The sequence below is a fragment of the Lichenostomus cassidix genome, chromosome 7 (genome assembly GCF_008360975.1).
Source record: "Lichenostomus cassidix isolate B80296 chromosome 7, HeHo_3.0, whole genome shotgun sequence".
In the NCBI taxonomy this organism is placed as follows: Eukaryota; Metazoa; Chordata; class Aves; order Passeriformes; family Meliphagidae; genus Lichenostomus; species Lichenostomus cassidix.
In genome coordinates this window covers 23,925,602-23,945,809 of record NC_139488.1, presented here as the reverse complement: position 1 = coordinate 23,945,809, position 20,208 = coordinate 23,925,602, and the positions used below count along the sequence as shown (strand labels likewise).

The 20,208-nt window shown below is 37.0% G+C and overlaps 1 protein-coding gene across 4 annotated transcripts in view; it reads right to left on the bottom strand.

Annotated features, from left to right (window-relative positions):
- Positions 1-184: 184 nt before the first annotated feature.
- MAP3K2 (mitogen-activated protein kinase kinase kinase 2) overlaps positions 185-20,208 on the bottom strand; it is a 56,573-nt gene continuing 36,549 nt past the window's right edge. For 3 of the 4 annotated variants that reach the window (XM_085066866.1, XM_085066865.1, XM_085066868.1), the window contains 8 exons: positions 19,819-19,886; positions 16,756-16,851; positions 14,005-14,211; positions 13,146-13,294; positions 11,205-11,336; positions 9,929-10,058; positions 8,679-8,856; positions 185-7,011 (listed from right to left, as the gene is read on the bottom strand). In XM_085066866.1, the coding sequence (XP_084922992.1) occupies positions 6,786-7,011; positions 8,679-8,856; positions 9,929-10,058; positions 11,205-11,336; positions 13,146-13,294; positions 14,005-14,211; positions 16,756-16,851; positions 19,819-19,886 (1,186 nt within the window). In that variant the 3' untranslated portion in view covers positions 185-6,785. The remainder of the gene's footprint in view (positions 7,012-8,678; positions 8,857-9,928; positions 10,059-11,204; positions 11,337-13,145; positions 13,295-14,004; positions 14,212-16,755; positions 16,852-19,818; positions 19,887-20,208) is intronic. The other variant, XM_085066867.1, reaches the window with a different exon arrangement.

Sequence of the window (20,208 nt, the reverse complement as noted above, 5' to 3'; positions counted from 1 at the left end):
CCCGGGGCACCCCCGGACCAGCGGGAAATGAGGAGAAATAATTTAAAATTAACAAAAGATATGAAACAGACTCCCGGAAAGCGCATTGTAAGTAACAATAAAAAAGCCAACTCGGAACTGAGGTACGAGAGTGACATTGAGCAGTGTTCTGAAGTACAGAATTCTTAAAAGAGAAATCACACTGTTGTCCCTACAGAGTGTTTTAATATATTTCTAAGTACAATTCGTGTCTGATTTTGGAAATACAAATACATTTCGAATGGTTAAAAACAAAAATTAAAAAAATATTTTGAACATCAGCCAGCTGAAAATATATTTATCTAGTAAATCATCTCTCAAAGCTTTTATATATTTAATTATTCTAACTAAACATAGTACCCTTAAAAAACAAGTTCATAAAAATGTAGAAATGAAACTGTGGAATAAGATTACTGGGATATATACACACACACATTCAATGCATACACAGAATTACAAGGCGGGGTTGGATTGGTTGGTTTTGAGTTTGGAAGGTTGTTAGACAACGGAACTAGTAAGCAATGCCCAACTCCTGAGTTCCTCAATCATGATAACCATAGACTAATTTTTAATTGTTTTTATCTTTTTTTTTTTTTATACACAAGATATTCCATGTAAAGCAGCAACAGCAGTGCAGTTACTGGTAGCAACATCTCAAAAGTAATAAAAAACCCCATACATCCAGACAGTAGTACATTGCACACACACGTGATTCTCATACACCCCATCGACAATTGGTCAGAGTATTAAATCAGTGTACAAATTAAATATTTCCAAAAATGTGCAAAAAAGTCAACATTGATAGAAAAAAACACCTTTGTGTACATACATTACAAACCGTGCCCAGCATTCAACTGAGAGTAAAAACATTTACAGTGAGAAACCGATAGATTAAATAGAGAATTTAATGGCTACATAAAAATGTACATTAGATCAAGAGGAAATTTACAAATTTTTATTCATAGCTTCATGAAAACTAAAATCCTACGTTCCAATTATTCTAAGTCTCCTCCACGTATTTACAGTGATAATCCATTATACGACTCCTGCGAGGTCTGAGATGACAGACCTTTAATAAACCATTCCAATTTTAGGGTGACACCACCTTTTTTTACTGGTATTAACAAGAAACAAACACTAGGAAACTGACAATCTAATGGCTGTTCAGAAAAGAAAACGCAATCCTTGGTTTTATATCCACATTATATAAACCTCTGGGGGAAAAGGATCATGTAGTTTTAGGGTAAAAAGCACAAAAAAGCTCTGCTGTATTTCCCATGACTATGGAGCTGGAGTATCCTTTCCCTTATCTCTCAACAGAAGACCCTGTCCTCCAATCCTCACCTGTGGACTCAACATGAGGGCTGAACCATGAGATACAGTTTTTATGCAGTTTAATCCAGTTCCTCTTCCTTTAACATAAGTTCATGAAAACTAAGCCCTAGCCAAGGTGTGACTGCTCCGAAATGTGAGAAATTTAATTTCCTCCGTCCCGTCTATCCCCCACCTCCATATGTACCTATATTGCTAGAGAAAACCCAAGGATTGTGCCAGCAAACCGGGAGCTGCAGCATCCTGGGTTCAAGAGACATGCCCCCTTGGTCTAAAGCAGTACACACACCTTACTCAGGAGCCATTAGTGGCCACCACCTATCAGGACTTAAGCTTTGCCAGCTAGGAAGAAAAAGAAACAGTGCAGGCCAAGTGGGGGAAACCAAATGAGAAAGGAGCTCCTTTGTTTCTGATCACAGATTTCGATTCAGAAACTCTGGGTTGACAGTAAACCTGTCTGACCCCTCGGTGTGCACGAGTGGCTCCTCCTGAAGGCAGCACCCACAGCCAGGTAACTGTGGGTGACATCTGGCTTTCACATAAAGAGGACTGGCTGCTTTCTGGAGCTTTGGAATGTTCTTGCTATGGTGCACAAAGCAGATCAGGTCACAATTTTATCTTCGTGGTGTTCCTTAAATGTCCCAAGGCACAAACCCAGCTACAGAAATCATCAGGTTTTAGTCACCAAGCTTATGCAGTAATTTTAGAATGACAACAGTTAAGATTACATTAGAAAGAGCTTTTAAAAAGAAAACTCTTCATTTTAATGCAGGCATGAATTTTGCATATCAGAACAGCAACTATAAACACCCACATCTCTGAAATATGGGCAGTGTCTATCACTTTTTACTAGTACCTGCTTTACTTAATCAGCAACAGCTTACTGGTGGATATGCACTATATATAAGTGAGATGAAACATCACTTTTGGCTATATGGATATGGGATAGAAAAGCTTTGGTAATTGTATGTGATTCTACACAGCAGACTTGTCATTGCCACAAGACAGCAAGTTACCAGCAAGAAATGACGCTGGCAGCAATACTTTTGCTTTTCCAGAAACACCATAGGGACTTACATTCAAGCACACACATTATACTTTTCTATATGCGTGACACAGTCTTTCAAGATTAAAAAAGTAAGAAATTGATTATAAATAACTGTAGATCTGACCAATTAGCTCAAATCTCTGAAGCTGCAGTTAGACATTGCTCTATGCTGTCCAAAAGAATGGCTTGCTGTACTGCACTGTACCTACGGGTGCTACAAGGCTTTCAGTCAAGACAACGGCAGGAGGCACAGGAAAGAAATCTGTTGGTTTGCTTGGACAGATCATATTCCTGTGCTTTGAAAGTAAACAGCTTTTAATACAGTACCATGCTTACAAATGTACCAACTGTGCTTTCAAGCCCAGTAAAAAAACTCTAATGCAGAGTCTGGTACCCATAGCCAGGAAGCCAAACCCTGACAAACCAGTTACTCCAGTGCACACAGACAAGTTCTCTTTCTGGTATGCGCATCAGTGTGCCATCTCCAGAATGGAAACACAAGACCTCTATTAGCACAGGAAGCCAAAAATCACTTTAAAAGTCTGAATTTAAATGTCTGCTGCAGATTGTAACTCAAGCACACTTTTCAATGCAGTTAGGCGAACTCTGGTTTGGGCACTTTGAAAAATCCCATCTTCTAAGACTGCTTTGGTGACATGGAATTGTATGACACATTTCAGTATGGTGTTCTAACATGAACAAAATTAAGGCATACAGAGAAAAAGGCACTAGCTAAAAAAAACAAAAACCAACTTTTGATTTCATTGTACTGAAAGGGCTGTTCAGCTACAAATCAAACTGTAAATAAAGTTAAAGTTTTAAGACTATATTTAAACTGTAAAGAAAAGAAGACTATATAGATTAAATTATGCAAATGTTAGATCCTTACATTTTTGAGTTCTTCCATGGATATTTCTATCACTCAAATAAAAAATAAACAACTTTCTCTAACCCAACTGAAACCTTGAGTCATGCTCTAACAGGACTTAGTTACACCATTAAAACCATACCACAGAAGTAGCTTAACTTTTGTCACTTAATATGGGCAACAGACAGAATATTAAAACTCATTAGGAGATAAGTAAGACTTTTGAAAATACACATACTCACCATTAACTTCAACCCTTTTAAGAGCACAGCTTCATTGTGGCATTTACAGAAAAGCAAACCAACCCTGCAGCGGTATTGCTTTCACTGGCATTTCCTTATAATTGGATTCAACAATTAAGACTAATTTGTGAGTCTAAAATGCTGGTGGCTTTTTAAGTGAGATACAAGAAGTTGTGAGCAGGGATTTTGGCTCTGCAATCCTCCTCCAATGGAGTTTAAAGCATGAAATTCCACGTGCCCTCACAAATTCTAGAATGAGGGATTGTTCACCATTACCCCAGGAGTCCCTGTAAGTGTCTAACAAACCCTGTATACAGCTCATTTTACTACATTACCCCACTAGGGGTGAGTAATAGCCAACCTTTTAGTAAAAGTCTGATTTTGCTTAATAATTATTTCTAGCTCAAAACATTTGTGTTAATAACCAACTCATTTACTGTAAGTTGTTTAAGTCAGTAGAGAAATTCTCCTTAGGATGAAAAACAACTAGCTCAAGCCTAACCTTGGTTAAATTGGTAAACTTTTTCTAGAATCACTCAAATGGGAAAATGTCAACTTCATTTAAGCAGCACAGTCTTTATGTTGGCAACTTTCTGATGTGTCAAAGACATAATGAAAAAATGCATTCTGAAGGTTCTTTTCTTCCTGGCTCCAAAATGCTGACCGTTGTCATGACTGAATGCCATTTTTTTTTAGAAAAGGCACAAAAGCAGCAAACTTGATTGTTCAGTAATTAAAAATCACAACAAGGAAGTTATATTGCAATATACATGATCCAGCACTGTCTCACAGAAAGGACACATTATAAGAAAAGTAGATTCTGAAAATTTTCAAGCTTCAGAGAGTGCAGTTTCTCTTTAGAATAGTATATTTAAATGTTATGAATGCTACAGATAAACCTGGTTACATTTTCCCTTTAATGTCCTTTTTTGGTAATATAAAATTTCCTTACCTTTTCAGGTATCACTGACCACTACTGATTTTTATATACATTTTCACCTTGGTTTTGGTACCTTCTTGGTCTGTTAGAAACCAGTCATTTCAATTACATGGTCTTTAAAATTACCTACATAAACTATTAGGTTCTACATTTAAACTTTCCATCCCTATTGTCACTGCATTTTGCTTATAAAGCAAAGGTCCTTTGCAGCAGAGTACATACCAATTCTTCTTAAAGGCTGCTTCATAGCTTTTATCTAGTAACAGAGAAACAAAAACAAAAAAAAAAGTCAGTACAAGCTGACTTTCCTTTCAGCCTTTTACACTTTTCCTGGTCTGACTAGTTCTTCCTGTGCTCAGGAAACTTGCACAGTTGTGTACCTTCACCGAGAAACTTATAAGCTGGGTAAAATACTCACATAAGTTGAAGAAGTCATCACTCTCAGTCTTGGGAGAGATGGCCACAAAAAAGTCCTTCCTACTCCACTACAGGTAAAGTGATTAGGATAGATCCATACTCCTGCTTATCCTCTGGTAAAACATATGGAATTCAGCAGAATAAATTCAGAAATCTCACGAGTGAGTGACTGTGGGAATGGGTAAGCTTATTGTTTTGTCTCCATGCACTTTGATAGTCCTCTGAAGAAGCAGAACAGGTACAGCCTTGTCAGAGTAGACAAGGGTCACAGTACCAGCCTGCTCTGCCTTTACAAAACAACAGCAGCAAGCAATGAATCATCCAAAACAGTAAACATAATCTCAGTTCTGTTGTCCAATAGTTTATTTCCAAATGCCCCTTTAAATTATTTATGTTCTATTCTTCTACAAAAATACGAGTCTGACTTTTCTGTTGTGAAAAGTCAGTTATTCACTACACCTGATCAGTACCTAGGCTTCTCCACTGAGAAGCAGTATTTCAGATTTTTACTTCTTTTCTTTTATTATGCTCTTTCAGGAACAGAAAAAGTGATTAACGTACACTTAATGACAGCTGGAAATTTGACAAACACCAATCTTGATTATCAGGCTGGAATTATCACACTCATGTTATTTAATTGCTGGCTCTCTGCACTTCTGGCCTATTCTTCATACAATTTTCTGTGCTGTGTTTCCTTCTTCACAGGATTCATCAGTGCTACCTTATTAAAAATGTAACTGGAGTCTTATCTTTCTCAGTGACTCATTCCTGATGTTAAGAGATGTTTGACTTTATTTCAGGAATTTTCAACACATCCTAGATGACTGACCTGTATTACTAAACCATTTTTTTTTTTAGTGCAGAATGGGAAGAATTTTATATTATTCAGGCACTTGATGTTGACATACATTCCATCCTAGCGCCTCTCAACAGCTTTGAAAACATTTCTTATAGCTCATTCTGAATCAAGTAATTAATATACTGCACAAGGATTAGTCACTCCCTTTCCCCTCCAGCCATTCATGGGACTGTGGAGGAGAACTGACTCTCATCATCACTACTTTTGTCAGCTAAGGTAACTGTCTCCCTCTAAGCTTATGCAACAGAGGTTCTCTTTGGCAGATAGAGCAGGAGGTGTCCTCCTAACTATTTACATCCAATAGCTGACCCTTGTCTAGCATGGAAATCTTCCCCTTAGCAGTATAGTAGTTTCTAGGAGTCTGGGCCCATAATCTGTTTACCTGTAATTATTTTCCTATTAAGATAATACAATAATTCTACAACAAAACCTCTAACTAATATATCAGTTTTGAGCTCATTTTTGTTATTTTCTTTTGGTCACATAGAAGTACCAGCTAGACATGCTGCTGTACAAAGAGTTCTAAGTTCTTCCAGCTTTGTCAATTAACTCTCAGAACCGCATGTTCCTGCTCAAACTGTAAATTCCAGAAACTGATTAAAATATAGTAAGAACTTAGAACTCTCTGATGCAAGTACCTACAATATAGAGAAGAATCACAGAGAAGTAACCTTCTTGTCCTTTAGCTGCATGTCTATTTTTCCCTGCACCCTGAGTCAGTCAGTGGTGTCAGAAAAAGTCACACAGTTCCTGACTGTCCAAGCATTTGTAATTTTTTTCCTCTTTAAATAAGGAACAAATATGTACTAAAGTGCTTTATCTACATCAACCACATCAGTACATTATAGAAACAAAAAGTTCTAGGCTTGGTGGGAGGGGGGGAGAGAAGATTCTCATTTTAGATACAAAATTTAGATTGTTTACAATCTCAGTGAAACAAAGATTCAAGAGAATATTCTCTCTCTTGTCTTTTTTCTCCTTTTTCTTTGTAAAAAATAAAAATAAAAGTGCAGTCAAATAGAAAATAAATGCAGTAGATGCAAGCTGAGTTGAGGCAGCTGTTAGTGATAGTGTGCAAACGTGTGTCTTAGCAGTTCATCTGCAAACGGTCGCAGCTTGGCCTCGATAAAAATCCGTTTCAAGAAATCCCGAGCATGGTCAGAGACGTGAGGTGGGAGCTGGGGGTTGGTTGGCTGAGTGGCAATTTTAAAGATGGCAGCCATGGCTTCAAACTCTGCCCACGGGGGCTTCTCAGTGAGCATTTCTACCACTGTGCAACCCACACTCCTGAAACAGAGACAGAAGTGAAACAGCAGGTTACAACAGAGTCATGCCCATCCAGAAAAACAAGAAATAAGTAGTGTCCACTTAACACCACAGAGCAACTTCAGCACAAAACAGGCATCGAGAAAAAATGGCATGTACTGCTATACCTTTATCTCACAGTTTCACAAGTCACTACCTATGTCTCCACTTTATTACTTCATGGGCCAAAAGCTACTACTTCAGTGAAAGCATAATTAGATATTTATCCAGACAGTATTGACTGTGGTGGGGCACTGCCAGCATCCAGTGCTCAGCAGGCTGACAAAAGCCATGCACTCAGCACTGCACTTGGAAGCTTTCCTGCTCCTTGAGGCCGAAAAGAAATGCAAAGCATCAGGAATGCTGAGCATACCACATGTGTTGCCAGCTCATTAGAAATGCACAAGTTACCACCAGTGAATAGTGTGCAAACATAATATGGCAGCTGAAAAACAAAAGCCCTGCTTCATGGTGTCTTCTCTTTTAGTTAAAGATACTAAAAATATACTTAGATTGACAAACAAAATAAGTTCCTAAACAATCTTTGTATACAATACTCATGTTTAACGAATTTGGGGAGGCAGAAGGGCATACATATGGCCAGAGAAACTGTGTTCCAGAAGTCCTGAAAGATCAGCATCTTCCACTAACAAGCAAATGATACTGCAAAATGGACTGAGATAATTTCCCAATTCTCAGAAAGTTGAATTGTTTTTCAAGATGCTTGCAAGAAGTTTTGTGGTTAAATAGAGGTACATTGCTTTACACAATAAGGATTTACTGACTGACAGAAGTCCAACTTCAGTATTTTTTCTTAAGTTTACACCAAAAAACCACCCAATAACCTTCAAATTTGAACAAGTCAACTGCTTGAAATTATAAGGTCAGTATTAATGTATATCAGAGTAATTACTAAGTAATCTGGAGTAGCCTAGATTAATTTCCCTGAGGTTAAAAGTATTGCCATTGGTTGGCTATAATGTAGTTCCTTTTTAAACACACAGTGTTACTAACTCCTGCCTATCTGCTGCTGTCTGCACATTACTGCATGTTCACAGATCAGCTGCAGTGCAAGGAGTCTCACTGCCAAAATCATCTGTCCACTGGGCTGGAACTGTGTTAGACTGTGGCTCATTACACAATGTTTCACTAACCTTCATTTTTGAAAATTACCTTTCCCTCTTAGTTCTAAAGTATTTAATAACAACTTAAACCAAACTATTTTTGGTGCTCCCTTTTAAATCTAGCAAATTCACTTAAGTGTTCAACTTTTAGAGGACTAGCATTTTAATTTCTGCCTTGCATCAAATGTATTTCAAGGCTGAAGTTTCATTACAAGACACTGACTGAACTGATGCTTCAAAGCTTCACCTATTGCTTTCAGCCAGTATCTCTCCAGAACTAACAGTCTGGTAACCCTAACTTCATGCAAGGTCAGTTCAAAGGATTCTCTTATGATCTCTAAACTGATGGGTTGAGAAACTGCCACATGAAAAATTAAATTTCAATGTTAAGACTCTCCAAATATGACTGTCATTGCTCACATTTGCCATCTTCTTCAGTTTAAATCCCAGAATGAAACACTGTAGCTTCAGATATAGTTGAAAATGAAATGACACTTTTCAGTAGAGAAGGGTTTTTTAACATACCAGATGTCTGCTTTTCTGCCGTACCCTTCACCACTAATAACTTCAGGACTCATCCAGTAGGGAGTTCCTGTGACAGACTTCATTCCTGTACCAGAGAGACAGATAGTCTGCAGTCGTTTGCTGGCACCAAAGTCACCAAGCTTCACATTACCTGCTGAATCCCGCAGAATATTTGCTCCTGGAAGAAAGGGAACACAGCATTACCTTCAGGAAAGACTCAAGGTTTTGGTGTGGAAAACATTAACAGAAGTTTGGAGTCAGTGATACAATGCAAGATCAACTTAGATTTCCAAGCCAGGGAATTTACTTTCTCTGCCTATTTCTACTACTCTATTCTGCAATTCAGAAAATAATGACTTGTACACACTGGTTTGCATCCTAGACCTTCTCTGGGAAAGGGCAGTCTCTTTGTAAACCCCTCCTGACAAAATAAGGAATGTGCCATACATGGGAAATAAAAAGAAACAGGAAATGGGTTTCCACACAGCTGAAAATATCTCCGTACTATTTCAAAGCAAAATCTCAAACTGTGTTACAGATTTATTCAAAACAGTTATCTGCACAAGATGTACAAATTGACAGTGATATCTTAACCTACTCTGGGAAAAAACCACTGTTTATACAAAGCGACAGGAAAATGGTAAAAATATTAGGGAATACAACAGCATTGTGTTCAACACACCTATTCTGCACATCACCATCTTCCTACATATTCACACCTTGCTTATGCAACACTTGTAAGTCACGTGTACCTACGTGCAAAAAGTAAATGTTTCATCAGGCTTCCTAGCAGTAAAATGGAAGATGTCTGATCAGGCAAGTTACCTCTGCCAGTCACTTCTTGTACCAGTGAAGTGCTGGGTAATTTCTATATAACTGATGAAACAAAACTCTGTAAATATAAACTTTCAAGTCATGATGCTTTCCTCTGCACATTCTATTTCTAATGACATCATCCTCCAATATACTTAAAACTATTAACAGTAAAATAAAATTGAAGGAATTTATCATTATTGTTTTGCAGATGGAGACTAAACAAACATTGCTAGAAGTCTGCTGGAATATCACAAAGTTGCTCATTTTCCTTCCCCAGGTTACAACAGTGACAAGACTAAAAGACTGAAAGAAATCACATTTATTTTAAATCAGTATTTTAGTATTTCAGACTTAATTGCATTTTAGCACTTCACATAAGATTGGAAAAGGATCAATAGTAAAGAGGACTGAACTGTGCACAGAACTATCATTACCTTTAATATCTCGATGGACAATCATATTACTGTGCAAATAGTGAACTCCTTCCAAAATCTGCCGTGTGTATTTACGAGTCACATTCTCTGTGAGTGCTCCATACGATTTCAATTGGTCTTTGATGGAACCCTATGGCACAGAAGTATAAAGCACTAACACTTCTAGAATTGAACCAAAATTCAATTAAATTTATGCCTGAAATGTAGACACTTGAAGTTACAATTGTCCTTGATTTAACCTTAAAACTCTCAAGCAGCTGAATAGTTCCAGTTCAATGTACAGAAAGAGAACAGCACTACTTTCACTCTGAACACCACCCTAAAACTTTTTGATGGGTAAGTGGTGATACTCAGGTTGGACATAACAGAAAAAATCATTGTCAAGAAAAAAAACAGCCCATGCTGTAGGGTGATGATTTATGTAAAAATTAAGAGATAAGAAAGTCTTAGCTTAAAATAACATTAAGTCAAAACTTCTTGGGTTTTTTTGCAGCTATTTTTGTATAACCTGGCTTTGTCACATGGAGTTACAAACTGCTGAGATTATTCTGTCACATTGACCTCCAAATCTCAGAAGAATTCAGGAAGCCCCCAAAACAAAGCCCAGATCTCAAAAAATGAAGAAGCAAACAAAAATTCCACCATCACCAACAAAACAACCCCCAGACACTGATTTTCCCCTGTGGAGTCTCACAGTAAGTAGAATGCTGTAACTATTCAGAAATACAGAACCTCTGTTTATATAGAAGCACATTTTATTTAGCTCTGCTGACCCCACTTGGTGAGAAAATGAAAATCTACAGGCTTCTGACCTTATAATATTTCCTAACAAAGCAGAAGAGCAGCAGTTCAGCATGTACTAGGTGCCACACAAAAAGCAAGCACCACAATTATTGTCTGCACTTATTTGCACCCTCATCTTAGCTACTTTTTGTTTTCCTGAAATACTTGAAGAGTAGCAAAACAAAACATTAAAATTCAGGAGGATTCAAGAGTTTACTAATGATAATACTGTCTTTTCAAACACATTGCCAGGCACCACTTATGCCAAAACCAAACACAAACAGCTTTTGTACAAACCATTACAATTCTGAAAACCCAAGCAAGCAATAGAGAAGACAAGAGGCTGCAAGCACTTGTCAGTACCCATCTTTGGTGACTGTTTTTAGCTTGGGCAGTTTTAAGTATCAGTGTGCATTTATGCAAAGCTGAATGCTCGGGTGTTCGTCACACTGCACACAATCCATGGCTGAAGTGGATGAGCTCTCTTGCTTACCCCAGGCATGTACTCCATGAATATCGAGAGTGTCCTTTCTGGGGGATCTCTCAAGAAGCCATAATACTGAACAATTCTTTCATGCAGCAGATTTTTCAGCAACTGAATCTCACACTCAAGTGCATTTACTTCCTGAAAAGACAAAAGAGGCAAGATTTACCATGCTTGCTGTAGTAAAACTGAGATTTTGGATTTGGAATTTTTAAAGCAGGGCAGTATGTATACATTGAAGTGTTATGCAAACCAAGTACCAAAATATTCCTATGGCTAATGTAAAGTTTTTGCATTTTATAACAAGAAAATATCAATGTTAAATTGAGGTAAGTAAAAACAAACAAAACCATGACTTTTCTATAAATTATCTTTGGGATGATTTTGCTGGTTTTTTCATTGTTTATCTTCTCTTGAAGTGATGTTTGTTTCAAGGCACAGCAGGTATCAATATGAGCATGAAGTCAGTGATCATTATGCAACATGCCATAAGCCTCCAATTGGGTAAAAAAACAATAAAGAAAACATAGAAACCTGCCCTCCCCATTTTAATCTTTGTAGTGGAATAATTAGCATTAATTCTTAACTTCTCCAGGATTTTAGACTATACTTTAAAAATACCTTTGAGGACTACTTGATACTGTAATAATGAAATACAACAAAGGAAAACACTAACAGCTGCTGCTTCCTCTGAAGCCATTCGAAACACTAGAAATTTTGCAAGCAGGAAGTAAGATATTTTGAAATGGACTGTCCAATAAGATGCTGGAAAAATACTAACCCATGAATTCAAACCTGACTAGATTCCAAGTTTCACCTAGAAGTTTTTCATCAAAACCTGAATTATCTGTCATAGCCTATTCCCGATACCCTCACACTTCTGAGGCTAGAAAGGTAATAGATTGTTTTACACTGAGGCACGTATTACTACAAAATGCTATGACAACTGATGTCGCAAAACTGTTGCTTCAGGAGAGATACTACCATATTTTATATTTAACATATCCAAAGCATAATCAGTTGTTCTGTTACATTTTAAAGTAGCAACAACAACTACACTAGGAATCTACAGCACAAATGATTCTTGACTTTCTCCTTGATCCTACATCACTAATAGCAGCAACTATAACTGGCAGCCACTCAATTCTGCAATCATGCTTACACCCTTTGTTTCCCCGGCCTTGCTCCCCACAGTGCAGAACGCAGTCATAATGTAGGGAAAGTAGTAATTCTCTTCCCATCCTGCAAAAAGCAACAAGTATGGTTTGGGAAAAGAAGAAATAGAAGATTGGTGCTACTTTTAAAGAGTTTCTCTCCTTCAGCATCCAGCATTTGAAGATGGACAAGTTCAATTTTAGAGAGAGAATACAGTAACAAGGAAACTTGTATTCTTTAGAGAGAAGCACAGTGGGTAACAGCAGCTAGTCTTGATGCCCAAAGTTTAAAAGAAACAAAACAAAAAAAAAGAGGCCCAAAACACAGAAATCCCCCAAAAAGATGAAAAAAAAAATAGAATTTCAAACTGTCTTCATAGCCAAACACTATTTGTTTTCAGGAACAAATTAGTACACTTAAATTAGTACAACTTTTTCAGTTTATAAATGGAATTTGTTCTAATTCCCATTAATATAAATAATGATCTATTTCAGAGCACACTTCACAATAGATTGTTTAATTTTAGAGATTGAGACTACACCAAATCAAATTATGCATGTTCACAACATAAGGACATGTCTGAAAATTAAAAAATGTGATGTAATATTAAAATCAGGTAAGCAGACTAATTGTCTGTGGTACTAACAAAACAGAATTCCTAACAAGGACATGTGTGTTTCCTAACACAACATGGTTTAAAACATGTTCATCCTGTTCAAAGAAAGGAATGTGAGCCTGGTCTAGAGCACACTTCAGCAAAAACCTTTTCCAAGGTCTCTCTTTGGCATCACTTACCTTGCTAGTTTCCGGACTATCGGGATCAAACTGAACTTGTTTAACAGCCAGTTCTCTTCCAGTATCAGCATCGTAGCACAGATATACTCTGCCAAATGCACCTTGACCCAGCAGTTTACCAAGTCTCCAGTTAGTTGGAGCTCGTGGTGCTGAAAATATAAGTATGTTTTGGTTTTCAAATGAGCTTGTTATTCAGCTGATCGAGAAAAACTGGAATACACAGAAAATATTCTTTTTAAAGACTACTTTTTCAAAAACAGAGACTGTATGTCCTAAACCTCTCCATATAAATTATAAAGATCAATAAAACTTCCTGTAAGATGGAAAACATGAGCTACTTAAATTTATTCACAAAATAATTTGTGGTAGAACTAGACATAGTTAACTACCAATAGCTTATCTGAAAAACAGAGAATGTTAAACAAACAACTTTCTTTAAAAAAAAAATCAAGGCATAATTACAAGATATGAGCTACTGAAGTAATCACAAAATATATTTGCTTCCAAAATGCTACCACAAGTATGAAGCAGTACCACTGAAGATACACAGTTTAACAGAAAACATGACCAACATCTGCAAAAATAAATAGTAACTACAACCTACCAAACCCTTCTCAGGTCCTAAAGAGCCTAACAAATCACTTTTATAATGTTTTGTTATCACAGATGTAAAATCCAATTGAAAGTCTACATTTCAGACTAAGGTTAGCAAGGTAAGCAATGGAAACACTGATGAGCATAGTCTTGACTTTGGCCGATTCAAGAGATAAGATGTTATTCAATGGCATGTATTTGGATGACATGATATACTTGAAAAGGAAGAGTTTCCCAGCGGGGTTCACAAAATGCCAGAACTCACAGCGGCTGGGTGGGCTGATGTCCATGACTGACAAGGTAGGATTGTCTATGTCACTGCCCCTCCTCCTCATTCGGTTATCTTCGTATTCCGGCGTAAAGACACTGCTCCCACTGCTGGTGCTCAGCGAGTGATCAGTGGGACTGAAACTAACTGGTGATCGGAAGTTGTTCCCCTGAGTCCTTCTGGCTCTTGGAAAAGTTTTACGACCTTCAATGACAGACAAAGAACACCAATGTTACACTGTGAAAAAATACTGCAATGCAATGTGCGCATGCAAATAGTTTATGAATTCTGCACCATCTCATTCGAATCTGCCACAGCAGAGGATAGGATGTGATCATAATGAAATTTACTGGTTTAACCTTTCACCTAGAAGAAAATAAACATTCATCACAGATGTATATAAGGACTAGACAAAATCAAAACCTTATGTTTAAGAGATGAAAACTGGGACCAAATTCTGGAACTGTTTTGAAATATAATCAACATGCTTCAAAAACCTGGAGACCTAAGAAGAGAAAAGAAAACACCCTGCCTCTGCTTTTATTGCCCTATTAATGTGCAAATACCAAATTTCTGGTATTTAGGAGAACAAATTACACATTTACAATCCTGTAGTGCCCAAGCTAGCCTCCTCCTTCTGTAAACTAGTAAGAACTGAATGCAGAGAAAGACTGACACATGCAATCAACAGGAAGATCACAAAAATATTTAGAAAACCAAAACATAAGCAATGCAAAATATGAAGGTGGTTAAGCATCAGAATAAAAACACAGAGCACTGATCTTCAACACGTTAATTACAACCAGAAGACTAATATATTTTATGTTAATCTATTTAGATAACACAACTATTTTTAGGATAGCATCTCTTGATTGAGTTTCACTGTACAGAACTCAGCAACAACTGAAGGAGTCTCTGATTCATTAGGTATTACACTGGAGGAGGAGTTCCCAAAGGACTAAAGAAAGCAGATAAAGTACCTTTGAAATAGTAGACTCAGACTTATATAGTACTCTAGACAATTTAAATTCCAAGAAAGGTATGCAAACAAGTTTATTCACCATTGAGAAGATTTAAAGGTGATAAATGAGTCATAATTGCTTTGTCACATGTAGCTAGTCCAATTTGCCCATTTCAATGGGACATTTTCACAAGCCAACTCATGAAGTGTGGCAGACCAGCCTACTATGTAGATTATACTCAAGAGAGATTCATAGCAGTTATCAGTGATTTCTCATCAAAGGGGAATATAATTTAATTGGACATCCCCAGCAGTTTATCTTCAGTTCACTTCCATACACTATTTTATCTCATCAGATGTATATATGATGGAACTTAACACACTGAAATATTGCAGATGAAATCATGTTAAGTGTGGCTGAAAGTCCATTTAAAGACAAAAATCAAAATCCACAATGGTATTGGAAGTTGGAAGATGATTCAAAAACCAACAAGATGAAATTCAGTAAAGAAATACAATATACCTACCTAAAGAGAAATCTAATGCAGAAACTACAAAGTATAAAGCAATTGGTTGGCTTAAAGTCATGTAGAAAAGGATATAGGAAATATAACCACAGACTGAAGAGCAGTCAGAATGGTGAAAGTAGGAAAGTAGTGTCATTCTGCAATATATTAATGGGACTGCTACATACCAACTTCTACTTATATCCCATGTTATACATTAAGCGGCCATGAGAAGAGCCTCAGCTAGAGTAGAAGAACTAAGGAGAGAAAACAGGTATGTGTGTGATGTAGTGTTATATAAAGGCAATGATCAGTTCTTCACTATGTTAAAATGGAGTAACTAGTTGGGATTTTCATTTGCAGGAAAAGTGTTTTGGGAGACAGAGAAAGTTAAGTTATAAGATATGCCATCTTGGAAATTGGTTACATAAAGAAAATGAGTATGTTTTCTGTTGAAGTCAATTTAGAGTTTACTTGAAAGTGAGTGTAACAGATCTTTTTGCCTCTTTAAATCTTGCCTTAGAGCAAGGGACTGGACTGAACCTGCTTTGCAGTCTGACTTCAGTTGGATATTTCTGTGATTCCTGTAACGTAATTCCATTTATTGCTCTGCTCATTCCACACTGCAAATGAAGCCATCTGGTCTTGGGAGAAATTTCTTCTTAACACTTCTCAACTAGTGCTTGACATACCCTGAAGTATGAAAATCCTTCAGCTGCTCCTCTCTACTTCCTTTAGAAATTTAACACGTGTTAAATTTATATCAATGTTATTACTGTCCAAACCAGTTTTGTGGCCACATTAGCAGGTGCTGCTTTGCATTCCAACAATTTATTTCATGAGGCGATTGTTAATTCTTGGTTTAAATCACTGCTCTTGAATTTTATTTACTCTTTTAATCTAAGAAACTTTTAACAGGAACTCCACTGTACTTTGGATTTCTTAAAGCAAAACAACAAACAACAAGGGATGTACCTACTTTAGATAGAAAAGGGTCACAAAGGTCAAAAGCTTATGCTGGATGACTTGTGTGTTGCCAAAGATAGCAAACATTTCCACAATTGTGCATGTGAGACAGGAATTCTGTAATCCGTACCTTTACCAGAGATAAAACTACTCACAGGTTCTATCAATCATTAGAAGCTTAGCAAGTGAGTTTGGCAAAAGAACTGAAGCTTTTAATTTCTTCAATATTTTCATTGCATGAACATCTTACAGTTTTATTCACATTTTCAGATGAGAAAAGCAGATTAATAAAACAGTTGCAGTGTTCATACTTACCATCATTGTAGTCTTGTTGATGATAAGAAATATGGTATCTTCTGGGATAAGTCCCCCCCTTTCCAAATTTCTCAAATATTGGGATATCATACTCTACTAGAAAATAAAAGGATTCATTTCAAAATTTAAAATGTGACAAAAGTATGTTAAATGGATCACTTTGGTAAAACAAACTTAAAATGGAATAACATATCAGAGGATATGCTTCAAACTGAAGCATCAGAGCAGAGGAAGATTATAGAACAAAATGTAACAACTCACAAGAACTAAAAGGACATTCAGTCAAAGTCCCAAAGGATCAAGAATTCAACCGCTCAAGTGGTTTGCAACTTCTTGCTTAAAAGAATGTTGGAGGACTGCAGTATGCCTGATTATTCCAGTTTTAAAAATACTTTCTAGAGGAGAAACTATTCCAAAGAGTATGATTTAAAGTTGTATAAACATGAAAAGCTAGTAAATGAGTCAACACAGCTTGAATTACTAAAACACATTCAACAGATCCTCTTTTAAAAGTTATTGAAGGAGAGAAGTATAAGATAAGAGAAAAAGTCCCCCATGCATAAATAACTGGTTAGAAGATAAGTACATAAGAAGGGAGGAAACAGTCAACAATTCCACAGGAATCTGGGCTAAAACTCATGCACTTTAATTATCCATGAATTCTCTGTACAGAACAACAAACAGTGAGGTGACAAAATCACTTTGAGAAATAAAGCCAACAGAAGAATTAGAGAAGGCCCTTAAGAGTCTACGTGACTGGATATTAAATTTGCAGATGAAATTCAGTGCAGGCTTCTCCAGAGGTTTGTGACAGAGACTTACAAAAAAGCAGCTGAGAAGATTCTCTCAGCTAATAAATAAATGCTGTAAGATACACTGAACAAAGTTTTGGTCTACTCCATTTCAAAGGATTTAGTAAAACTGGAAATTTTTAGTAAAATTGGAATATTTAGAAGTATAGAGATGATCTAAGATAAAAAATTGCTTCTCCATAAGGAATGTAGGCCTCTATATACTAGAAAAGCAACAGCTCAAAAGGAGACAAACATCCATAAAAAAAGCCAAACCAAACCAATTCACTGAAAAACTGTAACCAAAAAAAAAAGCTTTAAAAAGTCACAAAGCACATACTTCTTCGTAAAACACAATAAATTGCACAACTTTGTGTTGCAACCTACAACTGATGCTGAGAAAGTTTACACAAGTTGAAATAGGGACAAGAAAAATTTGTGGAAGGAAAAAAATCCCTCAAATCACAGAACATCTTGCATTTGCAGAGCCCTTGAGCAATACCTGACTAGAAATATATTCTGAGAGGGGAACACTACACACCCTTCTGTAGAAGTACTGGTTGTGGCAGGAGGAAAGACTAGGCCAGATGGACTCTTTTTCTGCTTCTGTTACACATCAAATCATGAGAATAAATACTGAATATGATAGACAGCAATTAATGATTGCTGTCTATCCCACTGTTAACATACCAGAATATCCCATGGGGAAAAAACCCAACTAACCCCCAGAAAAAAATATTGCAAAATGATCTTATTAGAAAAGTAACTACAATAAACACAAATAAACTAGATTAGGATTATATGAAAGGCAACCTAATTTCTGACATTTCCAACTTGTTTGGTAGTTATCTCTGCCACCTAAATGCTTCTTACACAATTATTTGGTTTTACTTTCATTTAAAAGTGCGGCAATCTGTTAAGCACTCCAGAATTCTAAAAAGAAAAAAAACCTCACCATCACACATTTTTCTGGATAAAGCTTCAAAACTAGAATTAAAAGAAGCCTCAAAGTATGTAATAGACTGAAAAAACACAAAACCCTTTTGATTTAGTGGAAACTATTGCTCAACAGCAAAGTTTTGTAGAAGACATGTCAGAGCACTTTCAAGGTTACCCACTGCACTGCGCAGCCTGAACCCTGCACAAGAACTTGGATTCAAGCCAGAGTATTCTATGGAAAAAACATTAGTGGTGATGATTAAATTATAGGCACAGCACACAGTTCTCCATCCTTTCACTTTTCACTTTGCAGTGTTTTCAATTACAGAAGTCATTAGCACTTCAAAGTGATCTTTATTTCACATAGAAGAAAACAAAGGATCCAGGTACTGGTTTTGGCTGGGATAGAGTTGATTTTCTTCATAGTGGCTCATGTGGTGCTACATTTTGGACCTGAGGCCAAAACACTGTTGATAGCATAAGGATATTTTAGTTATTGCTGAAGCACATTCACACAGAATCAAGGCTTTTTTTTTCCTTCACACATGGCCCTCCTAGCTGGTAGAGTGGGCTGGGAGGCACAAGAAGTTGGGAAGGAACACACCTGGGGCCCCAAGTGACGCAAGGGACATCCCAGACTATCTGAAGTTGTGCTCTGCAAAAAAAGGTGGGAGAAAGACAGAGGAACGGAGGACATTTGTAGTGATGATATTTGTCTTCCCAGGCAACCACCAGGAGTGATGAAGCCCATCTTTCCTGGAAATGGCTGAACACCTGCCTGCTGATGGGAAGTGGTGAATGAATTCCTTGTTTTGTTTTGCTTGTATGTGCAGCTTTTGCTGTACTATTAAACTGCCTTTATTTTAACTCATGAGTTTTCTTACTTTTCACCTTGGATCCTCTCCCCAGTCTCACGTGGTGGGAGCAAGTGAGCAGCTGTGTGGGGCTTAGCTGCCTACTGGGGTTAAACCACAATGCCTCCAAATTAAATAAATTAACCACAGTTATACACCGACTTAGAGATGGATATTGCAGTCCAGTTTAAGTGTTGCATGCCTCTATGCACTGCAACATGTGTTCTTTTTACAGAGGGAGATAATTACACTATACACACTAAGAGTGGTGTCACACACAATAATCTGGAAGAAAACATTTGGAATTTCTTGTATTTCCATGGTATCTTTTGCTGTGTGCATTTGGTGTTGCTTTGCTGTCTTCTACCGTATGGTTTGTGTGATACAGTACTTCTCAGTGTGAACATCCCTTCTAAGCCCTATTATTGGCTAGAGGAGCAGTTCTGGAAATATTAGTGTCTCCAGTGATTTTTGCCTACCTGAGAATTCCTGATGATTATCTGGATAGCTCTGTGCTCTTGGCATCCGAGACTTAGGATAGTTGTCCCTGGAAATGTAAAAACATACAGCATCTAAAAACTACTGTTAATCTAGTATTTAAAACATTTAATCTTACTGTCTTCTTACTGATGAAAAGCCACTGCTATACAGGCTGCTGCACCAGTTTACAAATGTGGAACTCAATTCTGAAACTCAATTCTAGTAGGTATCTATAACAATTGAAGATCAGTAGCAATGGAAGAGTTTGCTTATTGAGCATAATGTAGTAAGAAAGCAAAAGACTCTGTTAATGAGCAATGATATTAGTAAAGACATGAATTATCACAAGTACAGCCACAAAGGAACACTGTTATGTTTAACACCTTTAT